Below are 25,662 nucleotides of genomic sequence, written 5' to 3' on the forward strand. Positions count from 1 at the left end.
AAGGAGTCGCCATCACCCAAATGGCTCCCCACAATTGTTCCACATCTACGTCGTTGAAGAATAAAGAATCCGTTCGCTTTCAAAATAAAAGGAAATTTCGTGACGGTTGAAACCATCTAACCAACCAAAATAAAGAAAGAAATATGCAACTTGTTGTTTACACTTATTTCATTGCTTCCCATTTGTAGAATAGTTGATTTGACGTAAATGAAAACAACATAAATTCTTGATTGCTTCACTCTATGTCTTAACTAACCACACCTTTGCTTCTACGCTATTATATTCTTATTCATAAATTCCTGTTTAAAATGAAAATATCTGTTTTATATTTAAAACGGATCAAGTATTATTAATTAATTAATTAGATAGATAGATAAATACAAAAGTAATTTAAATAGAATAGTACTTGACTCATTTTAATAATAAAATGGACAACTCTATCGATATCCGTCTGAAGGGAGACTAACCGCTTATTCACATTATATCAATATAATTATATAATTAAGTGTTGGTATATATTTTCCCTCATTGGATAAAATGTCGTTGAAGTTTGACTTTTGTGTACAATAGATAAGTAAGTAAAGAGTAGTTGATTAAACCTTCATCTTTGTGCATGAGTTTATGCTTTAACAACAAGTTTAGAATAAGATATTAGAAAATTAGAATGAACTCATTTGAGGATGCATGTTGGAATGTTCTTGATGATTACACCAATATCAATGACTTTGATGTCTCTGATTTCTATGTCACATTACCCAGGTATGTACTTGATTTATTGTTCACTCATATATTCATCTTGTGTGGGTAAGGTTGCGTATATACAACCCCCTTATCCCGCAATTTGCAGGAACTATTGAGGCATTGGAGTAATGTTGTTGTTATATATGGAGTATTCATTAATTACTCTTTTTCTTATATTATAAGTATGATTTGGTTAACCAATATAGTTGAAGTTTATGGATGATGAATTGATCAAAGTTATGTGCTTAAATGTCTTCAATTCACACCCCTTAGCAGTTGCGGAACCAGGATTTGAATTTTGCGGGGGCGAGAAATCTCAACAGGGGTGAATAGTTAGATCATACTCTCTTCCATCCAATCTAAAGGTAACATGGACCCACTTTTCAAAAAGTGGGTCCATGTTACCTTTGGATTGGATGGGAGAGAGTCAGGGAGTAGTCCGTACTTCGTAAGGTATAATAGAAAATATTTTGAGATGTTAACTGTCTACCCCTTTAGATCCGCCACTGGTCCTTAGTGATGTAACTATCACTAATGTAATCATGAATTATGATTATTTATAGAACTAATAATTTTGCTGAACTTTTCGTCTTCAAAAATTATGTTAAGAACTCGAGATAGAGGACTTCAGTTTAAACTGGTTCAACTTCAAAGGAAGTTGATGGGAAAAACTAATGCAGACGGGTTTCAAACACTGTCATGAGTACCACCGCCGACAGACGACATTACTCGTTGTCAGTCTGTCACTAAGATAGTTATCTTATCAGGTGCATGACTGTATATCTCAAATTTGCAAAACACTGCCTGAATTAGATGCATATGCCATATGGCCGGGATTCTGTTTTTAGTAGTATACCTGATATTTCCTCTTGTTGCTTGCTTGCTTGCAGTGCCGATGCAACAACTGGTGTTTCGCTGAACAGCGATTGTTCAGCTGAGAAAAGCCTGAAAAGAACAAGGTGTGAATGATGCAACAACTGGAATTTCGCTGAACAGCGATTGTTTGTGCTTATACTAACAAGTATATATGTTGTGTGCAGGGATCAGGAAAAGACATGTTTTCAGACAGAATCCAAAGCTTCTCGAGAGAGATTGCGCAGAGAGAAGATGAATGACAGGCATGTGTCTTTTTAAACCTAGCAATGCCATAACTACTTCATATGATGGCTCATATAATCTGGTAGGTAAAATATGCGAAAAATGGTCGAAGCAGGTTCTGAGATCTCACATTTCAAATAATTGAGTAAATTTCGGATAGTCGTTGAATTTGTTTGGTTTCGCTGTAATGATATGTAATGTTGTTTTTTGGGTTGGTTTAGGTTCTCAGAACTGAGAAAATTTCTGAATCCCGGAAGTCCTGCAAAAAGCGATAAATCTTCTATCCTTCATGATGCAATTTGTGCTGTATATAAGTTACAGTCTGAGCATCAAGAGCTGAAACAAAGAAAGAAAAAGCTTCAAGATGATACTCTAAACCTGAAGGTATGCTTAGATTAAGCTTCAATCTTATAGTAATATTATTATGAGACCGTCCCATATGAGAATTTGGGTTATGCAAACGTCACTCATTTTATGTTAGTTGTGTATCAGGAAGAAAAGAATGAGCTCAAGGAAGAAAAGCTAAATCTTCAAGAAAGGAAGCAAAGAATCGAGCAACAACTCAAAGCCACGACATTAGCACAGTCAGGGTATGTGCCAATGCAGCAAGCTATACATCAAGGCGGACGCCACAAAGGGGTGGTTGTTTCCGGGTATGGCGGGTACCCAATGTGGCAGTGGATTCCCCCATCAGTGCTTGATATTTCGAAGGATCATGTCTTGAGACCTCCTGTTGCATGATCACTGTAAGGCGTGTAAGCTACCTCTACCCGTAGCCCTGTCAACAGTTTCAGAGTAGTAGACATTATACATATAGTGCCCCTTTATTAAATTATGATGCAACTGGAAAATAATCCTTGGCGGCAATTCTTATTTAAGACTGTCTTAACTTAAGACGGCTCTCACACCTGATTAAAATAGAGGTGAAAATAAAGGAGTTTGTAAGAGGTGTTAAGATAAGACGGTTTTAAGCAAGACCAACTGGATCTTTGGTTATTGTATATGTCATATTGGTCCTTCATGACTACCTATATCCTACAGCTTTGATATATGTATAAACATAAATCAGTGCCAGTTATATATGTTGGCTTTATTTCATCACGACGGAATTTGTTCTTGCATCATGCTTGCGTCCTTCCGGAGGACGTTCTCCCTAAACACAAAGGAGCACAAACATGGGAATTAAATATTATAAAATTCTCCTTTGAGTGTAGGGAGGATGCAAGAATTTCTCAGAAACATTAGTACTCAATTATGAACTACTCCGTACAATTTATCATCATACCCTCCTCCATCTCATTCATTTGCTTATCGTATTAAATCAAGAATTACACTCTAGGATTCTAGGAAGGTATTGCCAATCATACACACTCATCTCTTTTTTAGGTGGGTATTGAATATTGATAGCTACTATTCTCATCCAAATGGACAAAACATGCAAATCCAATGTTCGAAGATCAACTTAATTCTTTCACCCCAAAAAAGAGTCATATTATAAGTCGTCAAAAAATTCATTTCGCAACATTGACTTTTTCCTAATTTTTTCAAAATTGGTCCATGGCTTTTACATACAACTCATTTTTCACCCTTCTACTTTTAAAAAATTAATTCAACATGTAAATCAATAATAAAAATAACCAACAAATACGGCGGACATAACTTACATGGAATAACTACAACAAGCCAATTGTTTCAACAATTTGGACAATGATTCAAAGTTCAAAAAAAATATTAAAAAATACATAATGTGAATTTAGATATAAATCTCCCACATCTGAATAGCTTTGGATGAAAATCTCTCACATTGTCATGTACGCTGGTGGAGGAACTAGGGGGGCTACCCGCCAGTTAAATTTCCCGAAATATTTTTGAGTGTACCTTATAAAGTTACCCATTTCCTCCCCCAAGTTCAAATCCTGACTCCGTCAACTCACGTCCATACCTAGGTTCACACGTGCAACTACAAACTCATGTTTGGGCTTGATTATGGACAATGTTTTCAAACACGGGCCTTCCACATTGAGCCTAGATTTTTTATTTTTCAAAATGGGCCCATAAACATAAAGCCCAAACTCATACAGCCCAAATCATGGACATTATCACCTCATCTCCTCTCTTCCTCTTCCTCTCCCTCATCACTTGATCATTCATTCACTTTTGCACAACCAAAGTGAATAGATAAGGCAAAAAAAAAAAAAAATGCTATCCCTATCTTTCACCACACCACGCCTCCCACACAAACACCACAACCCGACGACGACGACGACAACAATAACATGTTTCGCAACAGCAAGCACACAACAACCATTTCAAACCAAACTAATAATACCCAACTCAGCAAAATTATCCCCACAACCACAAAACCTTTACCAACCTTATCGACCACCACAATCCCCACTTCCTGCTAAATACGAGTCGCTTGATACCGCTTCCATTATCGAAATTCTTATGAACCGCCTTGGGTTATGGCATGATTATGCTCCCTTGATCACTACTCTTTTTCGTGACGGTTTTACTCCTCCTTCCATTGAGGAGCTTACTGGTATTTCTGGTGTTGAGCAGAATCGGCTTGTTGTTGCCGCGCAAGTTAGGTTGTCTATTGTTGAGGCTGGTGAACTTGATTTGGAGAAAGATGAGGATGTTTTAAGGTAAGTTACTCTTTAACAAACTCGAGCTTAATGAATTCATTTTCTTTTCGTGTTGACTAGGAGTATCCCTTACCGACAGCTAATGACTTTATGTCAATGAGTAGCCCAACGAATTCATGTAGCGTCTTGTAAAGACAATTTGTCCCCTTTGCGGTACCAAGGCCTCTGTCCCGGTCATTTAGGGTGTGTTTGGATAGCAAAAGTGGAGGGAAAGGAAGGGGAGAGAGAAGGAGGGAAGAGAAAGGGATAGAAGGGAAGGGGAGGGAGAATGGAGGAGATCATTTTCCCTCCAAATCTTGCCTTTGTTGGAGAGGAAATAATTTGGCTTAGAGGAGGGAAATGGAGGGATCCATTTTCTCTCCCCTCAAAATCCCTTCACCTCCATTTTGCTAACCAAACAAAGGATTTATCATCCCTCCCTTTCCCTCCCCTCCCTTTCCCTCCAAATCCTCCTATCCAAACACACCCTTATTGTCCTTTTCCAGTGAGTTGTTGTCTTTTCTATTTTAAGAATGAACTTGTCATTCAGTAATTGGCCTTTTCCTCTTTCGTTGGTCTTTGTGCTAAAACCAAAGTACAACAATTGACCAGAACGGAGGGACTCACCCTTGAATGAAATGAATTTTTGTAGAGAGGATGAAATGATTTTTGGAGAAAAAGGATTACCTTGTAGTTTTTGAGTATATGCACATTTTTTCTGAGCATATTACCATTTATAAATATAGTTTTTGAGCAATATTATATTTTTTTTAGTGTAATGTTTTAGTAAATGTGCTCAAAAAATTTATACTAAAGCAGAGCTCAAAAACTTTAAATAAAACTCAAAAAATAAACAATAAGAGGTACTACCTCAGATGTATAGTCTATGAACTGCTGATTTTTGTACATTTGATTAAAATACTACTGACCGGATTAATAAAAGTGTAAAGAACGTGTTGAGTTCGAGAGAGTACTAGAATAGTAGATTTTGGAAGGACAGGAGCAGAAGGTTATGATTTTATTTCTCATTTGTGAATTGTGATTAATATTTGAAAATTTTCAACAGGTATTTTGATACAGGTGGGGCAGAGCTGTTGTACGAGTTACGGTTGTTGAATACGGGACAGCGGGCTGCAGCGGCGAGGTATGTGGTGAGGAGGAGGTTGTTTGATGCAGAAAAGGCGAAGGAATTGGCGAGATCAATTAAGGATTATCCGATGAGGCAGGGGGAATTGGCGTTGGAGAGGTTTGATTATAACAGTCCAGGAGATTGTTTGGCGTTTACGTATCTGAGGTTGTCAAGGGAGTTTAGGGAGAATTCGGAGAAGAGAGCGGCAGCATTGGCAACGGCGTTGGACGTGGCAGAGACTGATAGTGCATTGGAGTGGATTAGGGAGGAGATGGAGGGGAAGGTTGAGGTGGTGGATGAGAGGGAGAGGGAAACGGCGGTAAAGGTGCCAGTGGTGAGGTTGCAGATGGGAGAGGTGGCAGAGGCGACAACAGTGGTTGTTTTGCCGGTTTGTGAGGCGAAGGAGGGGAGTAGCGGGGTTGAGAGGGTGCCTAGGGAGTGTAAGAGTGTTGGGGACTTTGGTATTGTGGTGGCGGATAGAGGTTGGGATAGGTGGATTGTGTTGCCGAGATGGACTCCAGTTGCGGGGATTAAAGGAGGTGTGGCGGTGGCATTCCCGAATGCAATGGCATTGCCTTGGAAAGTGAACAGGACGTATTTGAATGAGAAGATTATTGTGGTCGCGGATAGGGCGAGGAGGGAAGTGGAATTTGATGACGGGTTTTATTTAATGGCTGTTGGAGGCGGTGATGGTGGGTTGAAGGTGGAGAAGGGAGAGGCGTTGAAGGAAATGGGAGTGAGCGTGACCTTAGGGACGGTGGTTATTGTTGTTAGGCCGCCTAGGGAAGAAAATGATCAGTTGAATGATGAAGATTGGGACTGATGAAACGAGTGATGATGAAAATCGTGACGATGAACAAGGATTTTGCAGCTGTTGTTAGATTCATGTAGAGACGATGTAATCGGATATAGTATATGTTTGTAGAATATCATGTATTCTTTTGTAATGGATATAGACAGTCTTTTACACATGAATGAGAAGTTGATTTCTTTGAATTATGAAGAAAGACGGTTTTAAACAAGAAATGGTGATTATATGTACAGAGATTGAAGATTGAAGATTGAAGAATATCCTCCTGATTTACTGTCAACCTGATATCCTGAAACACAGAAGCCTGAGAGTTTCTGCACTTTTACAAAGATTACACTGATGAACAGGCAACACAAATTTGCTTTGAACGATGTCGAAAAGCCAGGCCAACAAACCAATTTGGCAAGCAAATCATGCATAACCACATTTCAAATGCTAGGAAATTCCATTTCTAGTGTCCTTTTAAAGATTACAAACCTAGTGACTAATTATTGGAGAATCGGAAGCTCGCATTTTAAAAGAAGGTTCCTTAATCTCTGAAGTGCTAATAGTAATAGTAATAGTAACAAGAGTTTTGACATTGACTTTATCTCCTTTGAACCATTTCGTCCTGCAAATTCTCAAACAGGACCGTTGTACGCCATAAGACGTTACAGGAGATCGACTAAGTCACTTCAGTTCTCAGAAAGTTCACCACAGTCTTCAATGACCACAACATCAGAAGGCGTCCCAGCGTCACTACCCACTTTCTCCATTTGCTTCACCACATCATAGCCCTCCACCACTTTACCAAAGACAACATGCTTACCATCCAACCAAGAAGTATTGGCCGTGCAGATAAAGAACTGCGAGCCATTGGTATTTGGACCAGCATTTGCCATGGAGAGTATTCCGGGGCCGGTATGCTTCAGCTTGAAGTTCTCATCACTAAACTTCTCTCCATATATAGATTCCCCTCCGGTGCCATTGCCTCGGGTGAAATCCCCACCTTGGCACATGAACCCAGGGATAATACGGTGAAACTTTGAGCCCTTGTAATGAAGTGGTTTCCCGGCTTTTCCGATACCTTTCTCTCCGGTGCACAGAGCACGGAAGTTTTCAGCAGTTTTGGGCGTAACATCACGATAAAGCTCCATAATGACTCGTCCAGGCTTTGACTTTCCGATTAGGATGTCAAAGAAAACCTTGGGGTTCGGCTTTGCCATGGTGTTCTGAAGAGGCTTGTTACTGTATCTGAATTCAAATCAAAGGTTTCGAGTTATGATTGAAATAAACACGAAAGTATACTATGAGACACATCACACATATTTTAGATGTAACGTATGAAGAACGAGTATACAGCACACAAACGTCAAAGGAAAGCTAGCAAGGCTCCATTAAACCGCACCAGCAATATTTACATTCACATTTACAGAACTACACAGTCAGATTATTTCCCATTTTAAACCCAATAGACATCATAGCAAATAGTTAAGAACCACAAGGATCACTTCCGTTCATGAAATAAACGCCTTTAAACCAGGAAAAAAATCCATATACTCCCTCCGTCCATTGTTGTCCTTTAGGTTTGGCACAAAGACCAAGAATGAGGAGGGGGCATATTACTAAATGATCAAATTGCTCATCAAATTCATTCTTAAAATAGAAATTATAACAATTGACTGAGACACCCCAAATTAGAATAGAACAAATGACCAGGAGAGAGGGAGTACAAGATTCATTCTTAAAATGGTACAACAATTGACTGAGACACCCCCAAATTAGAATAGGACAACAAATGACCAGGAGAGAGGGAGTACAAGTCTACAAGATATCATCAATTAGACAGACGATTAGTAACTCATAGACGGAATAATAGCGAAACTCACCAAAGAATTAAGTTAAAGAGAACTATATGAGACACAACACACATATTTAGATGTAATATAAGAACAACGAGTATACAGCACACAAACCTCAACAGAAAGCTAGCAAGGCTCCATTAAACCCGCACCAGCAAAATTTACATTCACATTTACAGACTTACACAGTCAGATTACTTCCCATTTTAAACCCAATAGACATCATAGCAAATAGTTAAGAACGACAAGGATCACTTGCGTTAATGAAATAAACGCCTTTAAAACCAGGAAAAAGATCCATATACAAAATGTCATCAATTAGACAGAAGATTAGTAACTCACAGACGGAATAAACAGCGAAAATCACCAAAGAATTAAGTTAAAGAGAACTATATAGCACAAGATTCGAAACACACACTCCCTGCGTCCCAATCATTTGATTAATTTTTTATTCTAGTATTTTAATCAAAGGTAAACAAATGATTAGGACGGGGTGGAGGGAGTATTTCAAAACTCAGAGATCAGTAAAATCATTTCAAGCGACAAGCGTCTTGGCGCACTTTGATTGATAAGCCGTATTAATTAATGTACATCACCCAACTCAAATCCTTGAAATCGACAGATTATAGAGGATAATAAAAGGAGCGGCTGATGCGATAATTCCAATATTGCACAATTATTGAGCTCAGCAGGTATGTAATTTCAGTACCTGAAAGCCTTCGATATGTGCTTCGCTTTCAAACATAATCAATCAATCAATCAACAAGTACTTGTCATATTGTAAATATATACAAATCAAATAGGGTTTTAAACTAAATCATCAATCCGATGCCGATTATTCTCTTATTACTCCCTCCCTCCCTCTCAATCATTTATTTATTATTTTAATCAAAGGTAACAAATGATTGAGACGGAGGAAGTAAGAGATTGTTTTGGAACACGAAACCGACAGTGATTTCAAACGAAAAAACTAATTAGAAGCAGAAGATAATAAAATTGAGAGAGAAGGATTACCTTTGTTCTTCAAGTGAGTGTGAGACGGAGAGGGGTTTAGGGTTTTGGAGTCACTTGACTTTGGGAAAGGAGGGTATTTATACAATTGATATTTTGTGTCGTTTTCTCCAAGTTCTTAATACTACGAAGTATTATCTTGAATTTTGTTACTAAAATCTTTTTTTTTTGGGGGGGTTTCAAAACTATCATAGTATTAATTTGTATCTAATTTCTAAAGCATTTATAAAAGAATACAAAGTTTTAAATTTTCAAACTTATAAATTTTCACTCCTCATTTGCTTCTCACTCTTCTTATTCTATCTTTCGCATTTCGAGGGGTGCGAATCGCGATCAGCAATAAACGGTTCTAAAAAATGATTTATATTAGCAAACCTCAATCATTTTTTGGATTTAGGCTCTATTGTTGTTGTTGTTACATCAAATATGCTTGCTTTTCAAAGTATAATCACCTAGTGGATATGAAAGGGAAAAATAAACCATTCTACAAAGAGAATGGATAATCTACCCCATTAACACCGATGATCACCAAATAACTATAACGAATATGCTGATTGTAATATACGAAGTATTAGTTAAAACTGTCGATAAATTATGTTAGTAGTTTGCTTAAGCAATCTGCTTCTAGTGGAAAGAAAATGCTACATGTCAACCTGAGCATGTCAAGTATATGATTTTTTTTTTTTTTTTTTTTGGCAGCTGTAAAGTAGTATATGAAATTTTAAATGCTTGAAAAGAGGAATCATGCGAAAAATACCAATAACATACTTGGCTAAATATGTTGGATAACCAAATTAAAGTAGCTTAGAGAATCTTAAATAACACGCTAAATGGCTAAGTAAAATTCATATAAACGTCTCATTAATTTCTTTTCTAAATTGATCACGAGTGTTACAAAAGTTTACATCGTTGCCCGGTTATCCGAACAACATAGTTATAATTATGGAAGACGGTAAACAAATGGCCGGAACAAAAAAGTACTTATTTGCTAATAAATTGACCAAAGCTCAAGATAAAGCCATATGTCATATGTGGTCATAAACTCACAATGCAACCACAATATGGCTAACATATGGGTAATACACATAAATACACTAGCACCTTGTTCATATCATTTATCCTATCCTCAAGTAATGGCAACAACTTCAACCAATTTCCCTCCACCCCTTACTCCTCTCACACACCAACCACTCTTGCAACCAAACCTTGCCTACACATTTAATTCTTCTCTCAGAAAACATGATCAAGTCACACTTATTCAAACCAAGCAACTCCATGCTCATTTTCTTAAAACCCGATTTCAAAACACTCCACCAAATCGACTGGAACATTTTGACCCACATTTGTCCCCAATTGCGCGTTTCAATTTTCTCATAACATCTTATAATAAGAATAACCAACCAGTGTACTCACTTACCATATACGCCCACATGCGAGCCATGGACGTCGATATAGACAGCTTTATTATATCTTCAGTTCTTAAATCGTGTGCTCAAGTTAGGTGGTCATTGATAGGAAGAGAGGTTCATGGGTTTGCAGTGAAATGTGGGTTAGACTATGATGTTTTTGTGGGTAATACCTTGATTCAGATGTACAGTGAGTGTGGATTTACGACAAATTCACGGTTAGTCTTTGATAAAATGGGATCGAAAGACGCTGTTTCATGGAGTATTATGATTCAGAGCTATGGTAAACACAGAATGCTTAATGAGGCACTGGAAATTAGAAGAGAAATGCAGAGTAATTCAGTTAAACCTAGCCAAAGTACCTTGATAAGCATTGTCAGTCTTGCAGCAGATGCAGGAAATATAAATTTGACAAAATCGGTGCACGGTTATCTGATCAAAAACAGCGAAATGGACGGCCTTGGTGCTAATCTGACCACTTCTTTGATTGATACATATGCTAAGAGCGGGAACTTGGCAATTGCTAGGCGGGTATTTGATGCATTGGCGGAGAAGAACATTGCTTCATATACTGCAATGGTGGCAGGGTACATTCGAAATAACAAGTTAGATGAGGGTGCGACATTATTTGGTCAGATGATAGAATCAGGGATTTCTCCCAATGAAATTACTCTTATGACCATGATCACGGAATGCGGTAAAATCCAGAGTTTGGATTGGGGAAAGCAACTCCATAGTTATGTGTTGAGAAGAGGGTTTGAGAAGAGTCTGGTTTTGGGAACTTCTCTGGTAGACATGTATGGAAAGTGTCATAAAATTAGGATTTCTCGAGCTATTTTCGATAGATTAGAGAAGAAAGATGTTATGACTTGGACAGCTCTTATCTCGGGTTATGCAAGAGAGAATTGCATAGGTGAGGCTGCTGAGGTTCTTGTTTTGATGAGGGAAGAGGGTATACGGCCGAACAAGGTGACGATGGCTAGCCTCTTATCCGTCTGTGCAAACGTAAGTTCACTCGAGATGGGGAAATGGATCCATGTATATATAGATAAAGAAGGGATAGAAGTCGATGTGATACTTGCGACAGCTCTTGTCGACATGTACGCTAAATGTGGAGAGATAGAATCAGCATATAAACTGTTTGACGAAGCTGTGAGTAGAGATGTCGGTATGTGGAATGCCATGATGACTGGGTTTGGAATCCATGGTTATGGTGACAAAGCTGTGAAGCTCTTTACTGAAATGGACAAGTCGGGAATCAAACCGAATGATCTCACATTTATCGGATTGTTGAATGCTTGCAATCATGCTGGTATGGTAACAGAAGGAAAGAAGGTATTCAAAAACATGTCGGAAAAATATGGGTTGGTACCAAAGGTTGAGCATTATGGTTGTATGGTAGACCTGCTCGGACGAGCTGGGCTGCTTCGGGAAGCATATGAAATGATAAAAAACATGCCTATGAAACCAAATGCAACAGTATGGGGTGCTCTTCTAGCCTCATGCAAAGTTCATAAGAATCCCGATTTGGGTGAAATAGCGGGAAGGGAACTCCTCGAGATAGATCCAGAAAGTTGTGGTCACAACGTTCTTATCTCTAACATCTATGCAACCGGGCATAGATGGACCGCTGTTTCAGACGTTAGAATGGCAATGAAAAGGAGAGGGATGATAAAGGAACCAGGAGTGAGTTGTATTGAGGTACATGGTGAAGTTCACGAGTTCAAAACAGGGGAACAAGCGCACCCAGAACTCGAGAAAATAAATATCATGCTGAGGGAGATGATCAGCAAACTGAAGGATGTTGGATATAAGCCAGACACCTCAGTGGTACTACTGAACTTAGAGGAGAAAGAAAAAGAGGACTCACTGATGTTCCATAGTGAGAAAATCGCCATGGCATTCGGCCTCATTAGCACCACTCCAGGAACTCCAATTCGTATCGTGAAGAATCTTCGAGTCTGTGAAGATTGTCATGCTGCAACTAAACTCCTCTCCAAGATCTATGGGAGGGTAATAATAGTTAGAGATCGCAGTCGTTTCCACCATTTCAGAGATGGGTCCTGTTCTTGTGGTGACTATTGGTAACATATGCTACACAATTGCACAGAAATACAGAGGCACACTAAAAAAATAAGGAGATTTTTCATTTTGACAGTATTAAGTACGGGATTAGAATACTTTTCGACTTCGACTTCAAGGACCTAAACTATGGTGCAACCAAATTTTGTATCCAATTCATATTTCCGCTTCAAGGACCACCTATGATTTTAAGTATCAGGACATTTTTCCATTAATATTAAGTAAAAGCTCACCTTATAGTTTAATTCAGTGTCGACTTAGAGAAACTTAATGAAAAGTGAAATGATCGTAAACCTTAGTAGACCAAACTGATTTTCCTAAAATTAAAAGTCAGTAGATAAAGTCTGCAAATAGTAACAGAAACTAGGTGTATATACAATTTGAGCTAGCAAGGTTTCTGTTTCTACCTGATGTAAAACAATATTCAAGTTTCAAGACATTCAAGTTAAACTACTCGAGTGTTACAATGCTTACTGCATGAAGTAATAGAAGCTTACTCAGTAGAATGAGAATCTGATGGGATCAACCAAGCCACTGTGACGCTTTACGGTCTCCAGTGCCCCCAACAGCGCGCCTAATGCTGATTGTCTCATGAGAGTACTTCTCCTGGAGATATTCAAAAGCGGTCACATCAAGCTTACCAGAAACCGACTTGCCTTGTTTCCTACGGGTCAGCTGCTCTCGTATTGACGCCCATAATTTCTCTATGGCTTCTCTTTGTTTAGCTGTGAACCTCGATACGTTGTCATTAGCATGCTTCACTAATATGTCAATGACAGTCTGACACCTGCAAATATCAAGTTAACCATTGTGAACAGACAAGCAAGAGAATCAGAATTGGAGGAGCGCAATAGGTTAGCCAGATGCGTCATAAAATCACATGGTTGCTTATTAGTTTTCGCCAATATTAGAAGACATGCAATGTCACTGAGTTTGCCGAAGAAGAAAAATGTTGCAATTCCAAATAATCAAAAGGAGTAATATTCTCTTCACTTCCATAAAAAAATAAACGAAGTGGCTGCACAAAACTTTGCCTTCTTTCACGAAGTAGTAAACGGTCATCCTGTTTTCAGGTAATGGTCTGAAACAGCTCTGTTATTGTTAAGGGAAAGTCGGAATACATCCAGCCCCCTTGTCCTGCTTTCAGCAGGAGCTTCTTATAGAGCTATACACATCGGTTAATGATAATGATAATGATGACTAGAATAAAGAAAGAGAGGACAAACGAACCAAGGGAGTTTGTAGCGCTTTGCAGCAATCTCCAAACAATTAGTTAAAGCTTCTCTGCGTAGCTTCAAAAGTCCCTTCATTTCCTCTGCTTCCTCCTTCCCTTTGTTGCCTTTCGCTTTCTCATCTTTTTTCGGTTTGCTTGAAATCAGAGCATCGAGTCCAAAGGGATCGGACTCCTCTTTCGTGGTACTCTCAGGAGAATTGTCAGACGAAATAACTTCCTGATTTGTTTGCATGTTGTTCTTGGCCATCTCTTTCTCGGATTCAAGAGCTGCAGCCTCATTAGCATCTTCTTCCTCAGTTGCAACAGGAAGACTGGATATTAACTCTTTAATACGTCCAGCAGCTTTTGAGAACTACAACACACCAATGCCAAACAAGCTTAACAAAGTAGCTCAGAATCAAATACGTAATAATCAAACTTCAAAATAATTCTCCACCGAAAGCTTGTCCAACTTTCTATGGCAACCACATTTATAAATCACGTCCAAGATATTAAAAAATGAACCACTTAATAGAGTTACACACTTATAGCAGTTATACTGGTCGAGGCAGTGACTATTCAATACTACTAAAAAAAAAAAAAAAAAAAAAAAAAAATTGGGCCCCGGCCAAATGACAACACACCTCTCATTATAAACCAAGATATTGTAAAAGATATTCAAGTATACAACTTCTACAAGAAATTAAGCACGATGACAACTTATCATCTACTCCCTCCATTCAACTCCACTTTACAAGTTTCATTTATCACGTTTGCCAACGCAGCTTTTACACGATAAATATCGTTAGCTGCGTGTTTGCAAAAATTATAAAAGTTATATATTTTTAATGTACTCTTAAATACGAATCAAATAAGATCCCACATGAATATATTTTCACTTATGAATCGAGAGAAAATTGAAGTTGAATGTCCGCTTTTGAATAGTGCGCAAAAGAGAAACTTGTAAAGTGGAGTTGAATGGAGGGAGTATGTTGTTAATACTTGGGGTAAGGGTCCGAGTGTGGCCATTCCCAAAACTAGAAAATGTACAGCTCCACCCCACTAAAACAGTCCACAGCCAATCTCCTGGTAAGCGGCGCGCTACTATAGCATGACAACGATGATAATAAAAGTAGTCATCTTCATTTACGGATCTATTTACATTTTGGAGTCAGCTTTAATTTTATGTTTCATGATTCACTCTCCTCCTTTTTCTACCTTTCTTAGCTTAGCTAGTTAGCTGTGGCTGGTCGCCAGACTGGTCTGGTTCTGTATTGGGAACCATGTCGCATGGGATAGGCACGGTTTAAGAATAGCCATGTTGAAGACTTGAAGCAGCATAGCTTATCACCAAATCCTTAGTAGCTGCCTACTCGTGTTTTATCCATGCCGACCTTATGTGTTATGTCTACTGCTAACTAAAGATGGGGTTGTGTCATGGCATAGGAGACATAGATTACATAACAGTCACAGGGTTCCTAAAGGATGTTGGCAACTCATTTCCTTAATCACAGCCCACATACAGCAGAGTATCAATTGACTAAATGTACACTCGTTTAAACGCATTGCTACCTACATAAACACTCTTTTAAAATGCACTGCTACCGATATTTCTCACTACATCGCAGTTGAAAAAATGTTCTTTATCAAAACTTACATACGCAAAGCACAAATGCAAGTTTCTTACCACAAAGCTGTCATCAGTATGCAAGTCATTTGCCACCACAGCTCGTATAGCCCACGCAGCTAACAAATTCTTCTGCTTCTTACTCAGACACTGCACATGAACAAGTAAAAGTAATGAAATTGCTGAGACCTATGTTATTCAACCTCAATTAGAACTACCCGACATGGGTGGATGTTTGAGTATTGGAAATGGGGCTGTTCTATTGAAGAAAAAAAGGACAAACATTGGGCTCTTGAGCTAGAATGATATGTCCTGGTAAAACGCACATGTCCTAGTATCGTGTGTCAGGTGTCAAACAAGGTTAAAAGCGTAGGCGGGGTAAATATGAAGAGTTAAGAGTAACATCAGCTCTGACACAAACTCAATACAGCTCAATCTAACAGCCACAAATTATGATATACCCATGCACAGTACAGCACTAAGCAACTTACTTCACTGGCATCTTGTGCAGCAGAGAATAATGTCTGATAATCTGCTCTTATGGAAGCATCATTACATGATGTAGGTGACAGCATGGCAGCTTCCAGTATGGCAAAGAAGTGATCAGTTGTTTCAGGTTTTACACTTCCCGCTTGAATCAATTGTATGACCAACTTCGATGCTTTGCTGAACTTAGCAGGGTTGCTAATGTGAGAGGCTATTTTCTTCATAGCTTCTATGGTCTGTGCCACAGATGTATCAGTTATGGTCTTAAACTTCAATCTCCTTTCCGGTCCCTTCTCTGAAAACCACAAAATACTTCAGTGCATCTACCATAAATGTTGGACAAAACTGAGCAAACAGATCTAAAATCATACACAAAATTCATAAGGAAAATATAACAGCAGAAGATTGCTACAGTTAGGCCGAAAATTTCATGTTTCAAAGATTAAAATTCCTCAACACTCTTCACATCTTACAAGACCAAAGACGCTTATACACTCGCAATATCAACAGAACTCCAAATTGTCCATCCCTCCCGATGATGACAAGTGACCAAAATGAGCCTTTAACCAAATGTGTATCACAGAAGGTTGGTTTTAGAAATTTAGAGAAACTAGAGGGAATCACTAATCACCTATCATGACGGGAAAAAGAATCATAAAATCCGGCTGCATCAGGAAACTCTTTGACACCCTGAATTCAGAAGGAACGGTTAACTTGAAAAAACTGTAGCTTCAAAATGAAAAGTCGGTGAATTTCTTCTGCAAACAATACCAAGTACACTCGCAATAAATAAACTACTCCCCACATCCCATACATTTGTTCACCTTTAATTTAAATTTCCTCACAAAGAATACGAAAAGGTAAACAATTGACAGTAACGGACGGCGTAGACCCTAATAAGACATCACCTAACATTGCTGTCTAAAACTCGAACGCTCAAAAACACAAATTCATGGATCAGACCGTCTTTTCGACAACAACAATAATATCATTTTCCCCTAATAAACTACTTCCTTGGTCCCTGTCATTTGTTTACCTTTGATCAACAAATACCCCCACAAAGAATAGAAACGGTAAACAATTGAACCTAAATAAGACATAAAACCAGCAAAGCTGAGAATATTCACATTACCTAACACTGCTGTTTAAAACTCGAAAGCTTGAAAACACAAATATCATTTCCCGCTGCCATTACTTCTGTTAATTTCAATTTCAATTTCAAGCTAAAAATGCTTCAAAGAACTCGCTCTTTTACCAAATTAACAATCAGGGACTAATTCAACCAACCCAGAAACCCTAATTATAAGCAGAATTTGATCCCAATTTGCTTTAAACTACTATACACATTAAGAATAATCACAAGTAACAGAATTAAAACAAGTAAAGAGAAGAACTTTACGAGAATCATTAGAAGTGGAATCAGAAGGAGGAATGGGGCGTTTAAGAGCGCTTTTGAGAGGAACAATTGGGGGTGAAATTGGAGTATCGGAAATGCTAGGGTTAGCTTCATTGATCTTCACTGATTTCTTCTGCTTTTTTTGTTCTTGTTGTTGTTGAGGAGGAGTTGGGTGGTGGTATGAAGGAGGAGGTAAGTCGCCAAACAGGTCGCCCGCCATTAATGTCGTCGCAAGCTCGAACCCAGCTTAAATTAGCTTAGCTTTCGGGACTCTTGAGTTTGCATCCTTGCCAAGTATGGGTGCGTTTTATGTTCGACTTAAATGAGAATTTGGGTAGACCATAACCGCAATAATGTTTTGGTATCGGAGATCGTTCTTACGAGTTTATAAGATGGTTATTTATTTACGGTTTTTCTAGTATAATGGCACACATGCTAATAAGCTAATTAGGAAAAAAAATTCAAAATTGTTTCATTAATTATGATAAATAAATAACTTCGTGAGTTTGTATATCAATTTTTCATGATATATTATCAACAATCTTTCTCTAATTAACGTATTAGCGTATGCTTTTAGGGCACACGTTCGAAAAACGATTTATTTATCATAATTGATAATTGATGTGATAAATTAGAGTTTCAAAAAGAAGATTAGGAAAACGAATTATACTCAACTTGTTAAGTAATAATTGTAATAACTTGACTCAGACTCGAATGACATACACATTGTCAACTAACTCAAGCTAGGTTGACATGAATTGAATGGTCCTTAAAATATTGGGTTATTTAATAGGAATGTCTTCTCAAAATAATCTTTAACTTTAATTTAATCAAAATAAATCATATTACGCTTTTCGTACTGTACTCAGGCCATTTTTAACCTTTAAAATCCGGTAAACTAACAAGTGGATCCCATTTTTTGTTTAAACATTTTTCTTCCTCCTCCATTAAGAATGCCCATTGTCACCAGTTGTAACTTGTAAGTAACACGACCCTAAATAATCTTAAAACTCTTCATAATATAAATGAATCACTTAAAAACGGTGATGTATTTAAAGCAGTAAGTCGATTATACGATGTATTACCACCAATTGCTTAGTTTTTGAGCATTACAATAAAGTTTTCGAGTTTTGTTTTAAAGTTTCTGAGTTTTACTATAAAGTTTCTGAGTTAATTCAATTAGACATTAAGCTCTAAAAATTACAATATAACTTAAAAACATTACATATAAGCTCAGTTAAATTTGAGTTTTAACGGCAAAAAATTAAAATGTAACTTATAAACTTTAAAAAGCTCAGAAAAAATACACATAAGCTCAAAAACTAATAAAGTCTGAGGTAGTACATCCGATGTATGTTCCTATTTCTCGATGTATGTTCCTATTTCTCGTATTTAAAGAATCAAATACTTGGTCAACATTCGATGGTTCATATAACTGAAGAATTTTGATTGATTTAAGAGGTTGAAGCATTAAAATTCAGTGAGATCCTGTGTCCCATTTTTATGTCCCAATCTGTGTCTCACTACATTTATCTTCTAACACATCACTAATTGTAAGAATAAAATATGCAATATACATATTAATTAGTTTTTTTTTTGGTACGAATGAGGGGCTAAGCCCCGAAACTAATTATTCGCTATTACACGGGGAATAGCTACCCTAAAAATGTCCTCCCTAATGATAGGTCGTAGCTCATTCAAAGGAGCATCCAAATGCGTAATAATAGTACTAGAATTCACTCCTCTATTAGCTAGTAGATCCGCGGCCCTATTGGCCTATCTATAGGTATGCTCCAGCTTGACTGTCCAACGATCCTCCTTAATCAAATCTTTGCAACGCTTGACTATAAATTTCAAACTATTACTCACCAACTGATCATTATTTATGATATCAGTGCAAGGGGAATTGTCCATATGAACTAATAGCCTTGTCATATGAAGTTCTTTCGCTCTTTCCAACCCAGCCAGCAGTGCAAGCAGTTCCGCTTTCATAGATGAACATATACCACAAGAAAAATATGTATGGAGTGGGACACCAAATGGGGAGAGAAGATCCTTACCTATTAAAATTAGAGTGGCCTAATTATAATTAGACTACAACTGCGACAAGTTTGGCAATGTAAAACAATGTACATCATAAGCAGAAAGAAAAAACTGGTATTACAACAACAATTTGAGGCATAACACGTCTGTGTAACTCGACATTGTCACATGTCAAATGGTGGTACTCATGGTCCGGAATAATTATCCTCCCTCAAAGGCCACCAAAGAGTATTTCGACAAGTTACAACTTCATTTACCTTAAGAACAATTTAGATGTCAATAAGATGTTTCCTCCCTACACACGGCCAACACCACTTACAAGTCTAACATTGTCACTAATGGTTGTATTCATGTTCTGAAATAGTTATCCTCCCTAAAAGCCCGCAACAGAGTATTTCGACAACTTACAAAAACCTCATCTACCTTAAGAACAGTTTAGCATCAACAGGATGATAAACACACCCAACACCACTCACATTAAGGTCTTTCCCGTCTTCCGGATAACAAAACTGACAATGCTTGTATGCACATGTATCTGCCATTAATAACAAGTGAATCAGATCCTCAGTCCGAATTATTAGGGAGAATTAACAATCACGTCATTTTGCATGACCATTTAACATTGAACAAGAACAATCAATGAAAACCCAAGCACCTATAATAAGTCAAAACTAACCGGTAGAAAGGTCAATATCCATTTCAGTGAGATATGTTACTTCCTTGTTTGGCACATCCAGCTCAGCAAAATAGAGTTCATAATCAGCCATCCAGCTCAGCAAAATAGAGTTCATAATCAATGCTTGTATGCTGTTGAAGAATCCACTGCATCCTTGTGCTTGGCTTTAAAGTTCATATGTGCCCAACAACCCCAAGCCAGAATGGTCGTCACAGCCATCGGCTCCACGAGTTCATAATCAGCCATCTAAGGATTTAAAAAAAAAAAACGTATAAGTTCACCATCCCAATTGTGAGTTCCTTGAACAATACTAACATGCTTTCGTCCTTTGGAATATGATGGAATAAATAAAAACTTGCGAGAATATGTATTCATCCTTCAAAATCGTTTCACAGACAGAACTTGATATTTAACAATAATACATTACAGTAAAGAGACTTGTTTTTAATAAATATTTCCAGTTTTCCACTATATGGGTTTTACATCACTATTTATTTGTAGGTATACTTCAGAAACTGATAAGAAAGAAAGATAAAGGTATACTTCAGAAACTGATTAGAAAGAAAGATATAAGTTGACACGTAAAATTGATACTGAACATGAGCTATCAATCACAATGCTCGCAATAAATATAGAATGATGAAAAGAGCTGTAAGAATCTAAACTTGTGCGAAATCATCCATTCAATTATCCATTTTGGTTCAAAGCCCCCGTTTAATGGCAGGGTAAATGGATCCGAGAAATTTTTACCTTGAAAATACGAGATTCCAAATAACCCACCATAAAATGGCGTCCATAATCCATATATGCATCGACCAGCACACTGACTACCATTTCAGAATATAACAAGTGATTATCTTGTACAAACTAGGCTAGGCTAGAATGTTGATACATTATTAGTAAGGCACTAAAGTACAGTAGAACCACTCTTAACCCGAGTGCATCCATCCAACAATCACATTTCGAACACAAACCCACAAGCTCGAAGCCTTTTGATCATTCCCTTTCATAGTAGCGTGATACTCCCTCCGTCCCACTTTTATTGTCCTACATTTTTATTGTGATACTTTCTATTTTGGGATGATTTAGAATGAGTGATCAAATACCAATTTTAACCCTTAATATAAAGGAAACGGACACAATTTAATTGTCAAGGGGGGAGTAACAAAAGTACCAACCTTAGTTTGAGGAGGCGCAAGGCGCAACGAGGCGATGAGAGGTCAAAGCGATGAGGCGCAAGGCGAATGCGCACGCCTTTTGAACGCGAGGCGCATTTTTTTTTTGTACGAGCCTCTAAATTAATTCTACACACTAAGCATCACTAAAAACATAGATTCACATCATAAATATATTAAAGGAAAGAAAATTACGTTCTATATCACATATCATTCTTTAAATTAAGCGTTAAACGCTTGTACCTAATTAACCATTATATCCAAAATAGCACATAAGGCAAAAACATAAAGGCAAACTACTCTAGAAGTTAAAAACTGAAAAGATAAGAGAGCAATTAAAATTACAAGCAGCGACAGCAGTAGAGGAAGTCAGTAAGTCAGTAGAGAAATTAACAAGTATATAAGCAAGGAGAGAAGAAGAAGGGGAAGTGAAATTATAAGAAAGAAAACATGAAAGGAAACAGGAGAATTTTAAAAAAAATGTGAAGAAGAATAAGAGTAACTTGCAGTAGAAAGTTGAAAGAAGTAAACGGTTGATTAGGTTGTACTAAAAAATTAGGGTTAAAAGAGTGTTATTTTGTAATAAAATAAAACTTTATTAAAAAGGAGTTAGGGTCATGTGCTTGACATGTGACTATATATGAAACAAAGCTTGTCAGCGCCTCCAGTTAAGAAGGCGCGCCTTTTTGCGCCTAGGGCATCACCTTGAGGCGCTCGCCTTTTAGGGCCTTTTGAACACAGACTCGCCTAGTTGTTGTAATGCCCTAGCATCATCGCCTACCCTCGCCTTGCGCCTAGGCGCACTTTTTAAAACTAAGGTACCAACCTAGAAGACAATTAATTTGGCAAAAAACGAGAGTAAGAAAAGGAATAATAGAATTGGGATGGAGGAGTATTCTTTTGCCAAATGTACATAATAAGCGAGTCTTGCATATATTATCTTAGCCTTTCATTCATTACTCAATACTTAGCATTGTCAAACCTACTTGGAAATGCTAACAAACCATATATGTCATTGTTTCAAAATCGACCAAACTCGAAACAAAAAACAACAAGGTGGAACAGCAGAATGAAAATTCCATACCCCGGAATCTTGTAAACTCTATCCTTTGTTTCCATCATCTTGGGCATCTTGCTGAATTAATTTGGGCATAACAATCACATGAAAAAGTAATCTCATAAATAAGCAAAATTACGAACAATTGATCAAAAAACAGAGTAAGATGATCGAAATTCCCAATCCAAAACCCTAATTACAACAAAGAACAAAAATCGAATAGACAAAACAAACAAATGAAATTGTGGAAATAAAAAAGAATACCTAGGACGGTAAAGTTTATCCTTAACCTTGGTACGACGAGTCTTGGCGTTCCGGCGACGAATATTGCTGATTTAATTTAATAACAGTAATTAGATATATCATGAAATACCAACAAATTAAAATATACTCCTCTCCGTCCCAATCACTTATTTGTGGTTTTGTGACGAATATTTTAATCAAAGCTAAACAAACGAGGAGAGGGAGGGAGTATGGTAGTGTTAGTGAAGAAAGAAAGGCAAACCTAGGTTTGACTACGGCGGTGACGGGAGAAGACATTGACCTGGTAACAATTGGGGTAGACCTCTTTCGTGCACCTGCACCATCGCCACCACCCATCGCTTCTCTTCTGCTGCTTTCTTACGGCCTGCGTGTTAGAATATTTAATAATATTCGAGTGCCCTATGTGTCTCGGGTTTAAGTGCAAGTTAAACTCATATTAAATATTATGGGACTTTAATATAAAAGACGACTCCGTGATGGATCGGATTCGATTACTGTTCAAATATTACTGTCATATTAAATTTCTTTTACACATTAAATTTCATGCTTTTCGGTTTCTGGCATGTGAGTGACTATAAAAATGACACTAGTATATTGTCTTGTTATTATGGGCTGTTTGCTTTGCTTTGTTTGCATATGTATATAATAAGTACCCTTAATTACTCACTTATAAAAGCAAACAGACAAATGAGAAGGCATAAATGACTATACTGCACCGTGTTCATTTGAGGTTTCCTTTTCATGGATCATGAAAGTTTTTGGTCTTTTTTTGTCGATTTTCACATGACAGTAATGGATAGAAAAAGACATAATATAATAAAGTCAGTACATTGACATGTCTTATAATGGGTAAATAGTGTTAAGAATTATTAACACATTGAAAGATAATATACCATTAAAATTAAATGTTTATTTTATATATGGCATGTTAGTCACCAAAGTGGCCTTGTTATATTGCATTTAAACATTTGAAATTAAAGTTTTTAATTGATCATGATTAAAAGGGGTGTATAAATGACATTATAGATAGATTGATCAATTATTTTTTGTCATCTATATTTTGGGAGATCACCCAAAGGTGGGTCATTAAATATAGTTGATGATATAAAAGGATTAATTATTCATAAAGTGGGTCTAATAGTATGTATATCCAAAGATAACATTCTTATTTGATTCATGTGTGTTATAATTAATTGTTAAAGTATATATTAACATCAATGATGGTTACTTGTATTTAAGTGTTGCCCAAAGGTCATTTAAATACATGTATAAAAGTTTATATAATATTATTTGAATCCGTATGATAGTTTTTCAAAGCACTAATTGGTAACATGTATAAATGATTGCAGCATCTCCAAATTTGTTTGCATCTGACCGACTCTTTTGTAAAGTTCAATGGGCTTAATTATGATGAGTGGGCCTTAAAGATCCAAAGTATATACTCGGGTATAATGGCTTTGGACATTGCCATCCCGACGGATGAGGTACCAACAAAAATTACACGAAAGCTCCGGCGAAAAGTGTCATTATCGGGCTTGGGAGAAATCTAACAGGTTGGGTTTACACCTCATGAGGATGACAATGGTGATAACATTAAGACCTCCATGCCTAAAACAGAGAAAGCAAGGGAATTCATGCTTAAAGTAAAGGAGTGTTCACAATCGGATTTAGCTGATAAGTCAATTGTTGGTAGTTTAATGAGTGAGCTAACTACTAAAAGGTTTGACTGGTCTCAACCGATTCATGATCATGTGACACACATGTCTAACCGGGCGACAAAGTTGAAGACTTTAGGAATGGACGTAAGTGATACTTTTTGGTCCAATTCATCATTAACTCTCTACCTTATGAGTTTGGCCGGTTTCGTGGTGAACTATAACACCATAAAAGATAAATGGAACTATCAAGAATTAAAAGCCATGCTCATACAGGAGGAGGGGAGATTAAAGAAGATGAAAGATCGTGTTCATTTCGAGTCATGATGGTGCCCAGCAGAAGGCTAAACCGAGTAAGAAGGGTAAGAATGGTAAGAAGGGAAAGTCTTTCTTTAAAGGACACGAAAGTGCGATCGAGAAAGAAAAGAAGTGTCATACGCAAGAAACCTGGACACTTCAAGAAGGATTGTCCTAAAAGGAAGGCATGGTTCGAAAAGAAAGGTAAACATTATAGTTTTGTTTGCTTTGAATCAAATCTTATAGAAGTACCTAGTAATACTTGGTGGTTAGATTCTGGTGCAACTACTCATATTTCTCACATTAAACGGGGATATCGTATGATCCAGCCCATAAGAGGTGCTGAACAGTTTGTATCCATGGGAAACAGGATGAAAGCACGCATTGAGGGCATTGGGACTTACAGATTAATCTTAGACACTGGTTTTCATATAGATCTTATAAATTGTCTCTATGTACCTGATTGTGCTCGAAATCTTGTATCATTAAGTAGATTGGATAATTTAGGTTTTAATTTTAAGTTTGGACATGGTGTATTTTCTATGTACCGTAATGACTTCTATGGTAGTGGTACTTTGATTGATTCACTTTATAGGTTCAATCTTGATGTTAAATTTTCTGATTCCCTATTTTATGTTGAGTGTCAAGGTATTAAACGTAGTGCATCGAATGAAAAATCAGCTTACTTGTGGCATCAAAGGCTAGGTCACATATCCAAAGAAAGGTTAACGAGGTTGGTAAAAGATGAAATTCTACCTCAATTGGATTTTAGTGACTTAGATGTGTGTGTAGACTGCATTAAAGGTAAGCAGACTAAACATACAATAAAGAAATCAGCTACAAGGAGCTCTCAGCTTTTAGAAATTATACACACCGATATTTGTGGACCTTTTGACACTCCATCTTGGAGTGGTGAAAAGTACTTTATCACTTTTATAGATGATTTCTCGCGGTATGGTTTCACTTATTTGTTGCATGAAAAGGCTCATTCTGTGGATGTCCTTGAGATATTAATAAATGAGGTGGA

General features: G+C 37.3%; 5 protein-coding genes and 1 long non-coding RNA gene across 7 annotated transcripts; 3 read left to right on the forward strand and 3 right to left on the reverse strand.

Moving 5' to 3' along the window:
• The first annotated feature begins 456 nt into the window (after nt 1-456).
• On the forward strand, nt 457-2,937 carry LOC141647198 (transcription factor ILR3-like). The gene is made up of 5 exons (XM_074455301.1): nt 457-759; nt 1,632-1,700; nt 1,782-1,859; nt 2,061-2,223; nt 2,332-2,937. The coding sequence occupies exons 1-5, from the start codon at nt 665-667 to the stop codon at nt 2,578-2,580; spliced, it is 654 nt and encodes a 217-aa protein (XP_074311402.1). The 5' UTR covers nt 457-664; the 3' UTR covers nt 2,581-2,937.
• Nucleotides 2,938-3,958: 1,021 nt separating this feature from the next.
• LOC141647202 (rubisco accumulation factor 1.1, chloroplastic-like) lies at nt 3,959-6,591 on the forward strand. Its single transcript, XM_074455306.1, has 2 exons — nt 3,959-4,487; nt 5,533-6,591. The coding sequence occupies exons 1-2, from the start codon at nt 4,039-4,041 to the stop codon at nt 6,416-6,418; spliced, it is 1,335 nt and encodes a 444-aa protein (XP_074311407.1). The 5' UTR covers nt 3,959-4,038; the 3' UTR covers nt 6,419-6,591.
• Nucleotides 6,592-6,768: 177 nt separating this feature from the next.
• On the reverse strand, nt 6,769-9,404 carry LOC141647204 (peptidyl-prolyl cis-trans isomerase CYP19-3-like). Its single transcript, XM_074455309.1, has 2 exons — nt 9,262-9,404; nt 6,769-7,639 (listed from the first exon to the last, which is right to left on the reverse strand). The coding sequence occupies exon 2, from the start codon at nt 7,609-7,611 to the stop codon at nt 7,081-7,083; it is 531 nt and encodes a 176-aa protein (XP_074311410.1). The 5' UTR covers nt 7,612-7,639; nt 9,262-9,404; the 3' UTR covers nt 6,769-7,080.
• An 810-nt stretch (nt 9,405-10,214) lies between these two features.
• On the forward strand, nt 10,215-12,941 carry LOC141647201 (pentatricopeptide repeat-containing protein At3g26782, mitochondrial-like). The gene has a single exon (XM_074455305.1). It carries the CDS (start codon nt 10,281-10,283, stop codon nt 12,750-12,752), a length of 2,472 nt encoding a protein of 823 aa, XP_074311406.1. The 5' UTR covers nt 10,215-10,280; the 3' UTR covers nt 12,753-12,941.
• On the reverse strand, nt 12,582-17,773 carry LOC141647203 (uncharacterized). Of its 2 annotated transcripts, XM_074455308.1 has the most exons (6): nt 17,472-17,773; nt 16,078-16,367; nt 15,647-15,736; nt 13,977-14,332; nt 13,244-13,533; nt 12,582-12,667 (listed from the first exon to the last, which is right to left on the reverse strand). In XM_074455308.1, exons 1-5 carry the CDS (start codon nt 17,686-17,688, stop codon nt 13,269-13,271), a joined length of 1,218 nt encoding a protein of 405 aa, XP_074311409.1. In that variant the 5' UTR covers nt 17,689-17,773; the 3' UTR covers nt 12,582-12,667; nt 13,244-13,268. The 2 variants fall into 2 exon arrangements, with proteins under 2 accessions (XP_074311409.1, XP_074311408.1); XM_074455307.1 differs by lacking the exon at nt 12,582-12,667 and having other exon boundaries at nt 13,046-13,533; nt 17,472-17,772.
• Nucleotides 17,774-19,702: 1,929 nt separating this feature from the next.
• LOC141645908 (uncharacterized) lies at nt 19,703-23,096 on the reverse strand. The gene is made up of 4 exons (XR_012545222.1): nt 22,925-23,096; nt 22,684-22,749; nt 20,188-22,497; nt 19,703-20,046 (listed from the first exon to the last, which is right to left on the reverse strand). It is a non-coding gene; the product is annotated as an uncharacterized LOC141645908 (long non-coding RNA).
• Nucleotides 23,097-25,662: the final 2,566 nt, after the last annotated feature.

The sequence above is a fragment of the Silene latifolia genome, chromosome 3, assembly GCF_048544455.1.
Source record: "Silene latifolia isolate original U9 population chromosome 3, ASM4854445v1, whole genome shotgun sequence".
NCBI lineage: Eukaryota > Viridiplantae > Streptophyta > Magnoliopsida > Caryophyllales > Caryophyllaceae > Silene > Silene latifolia.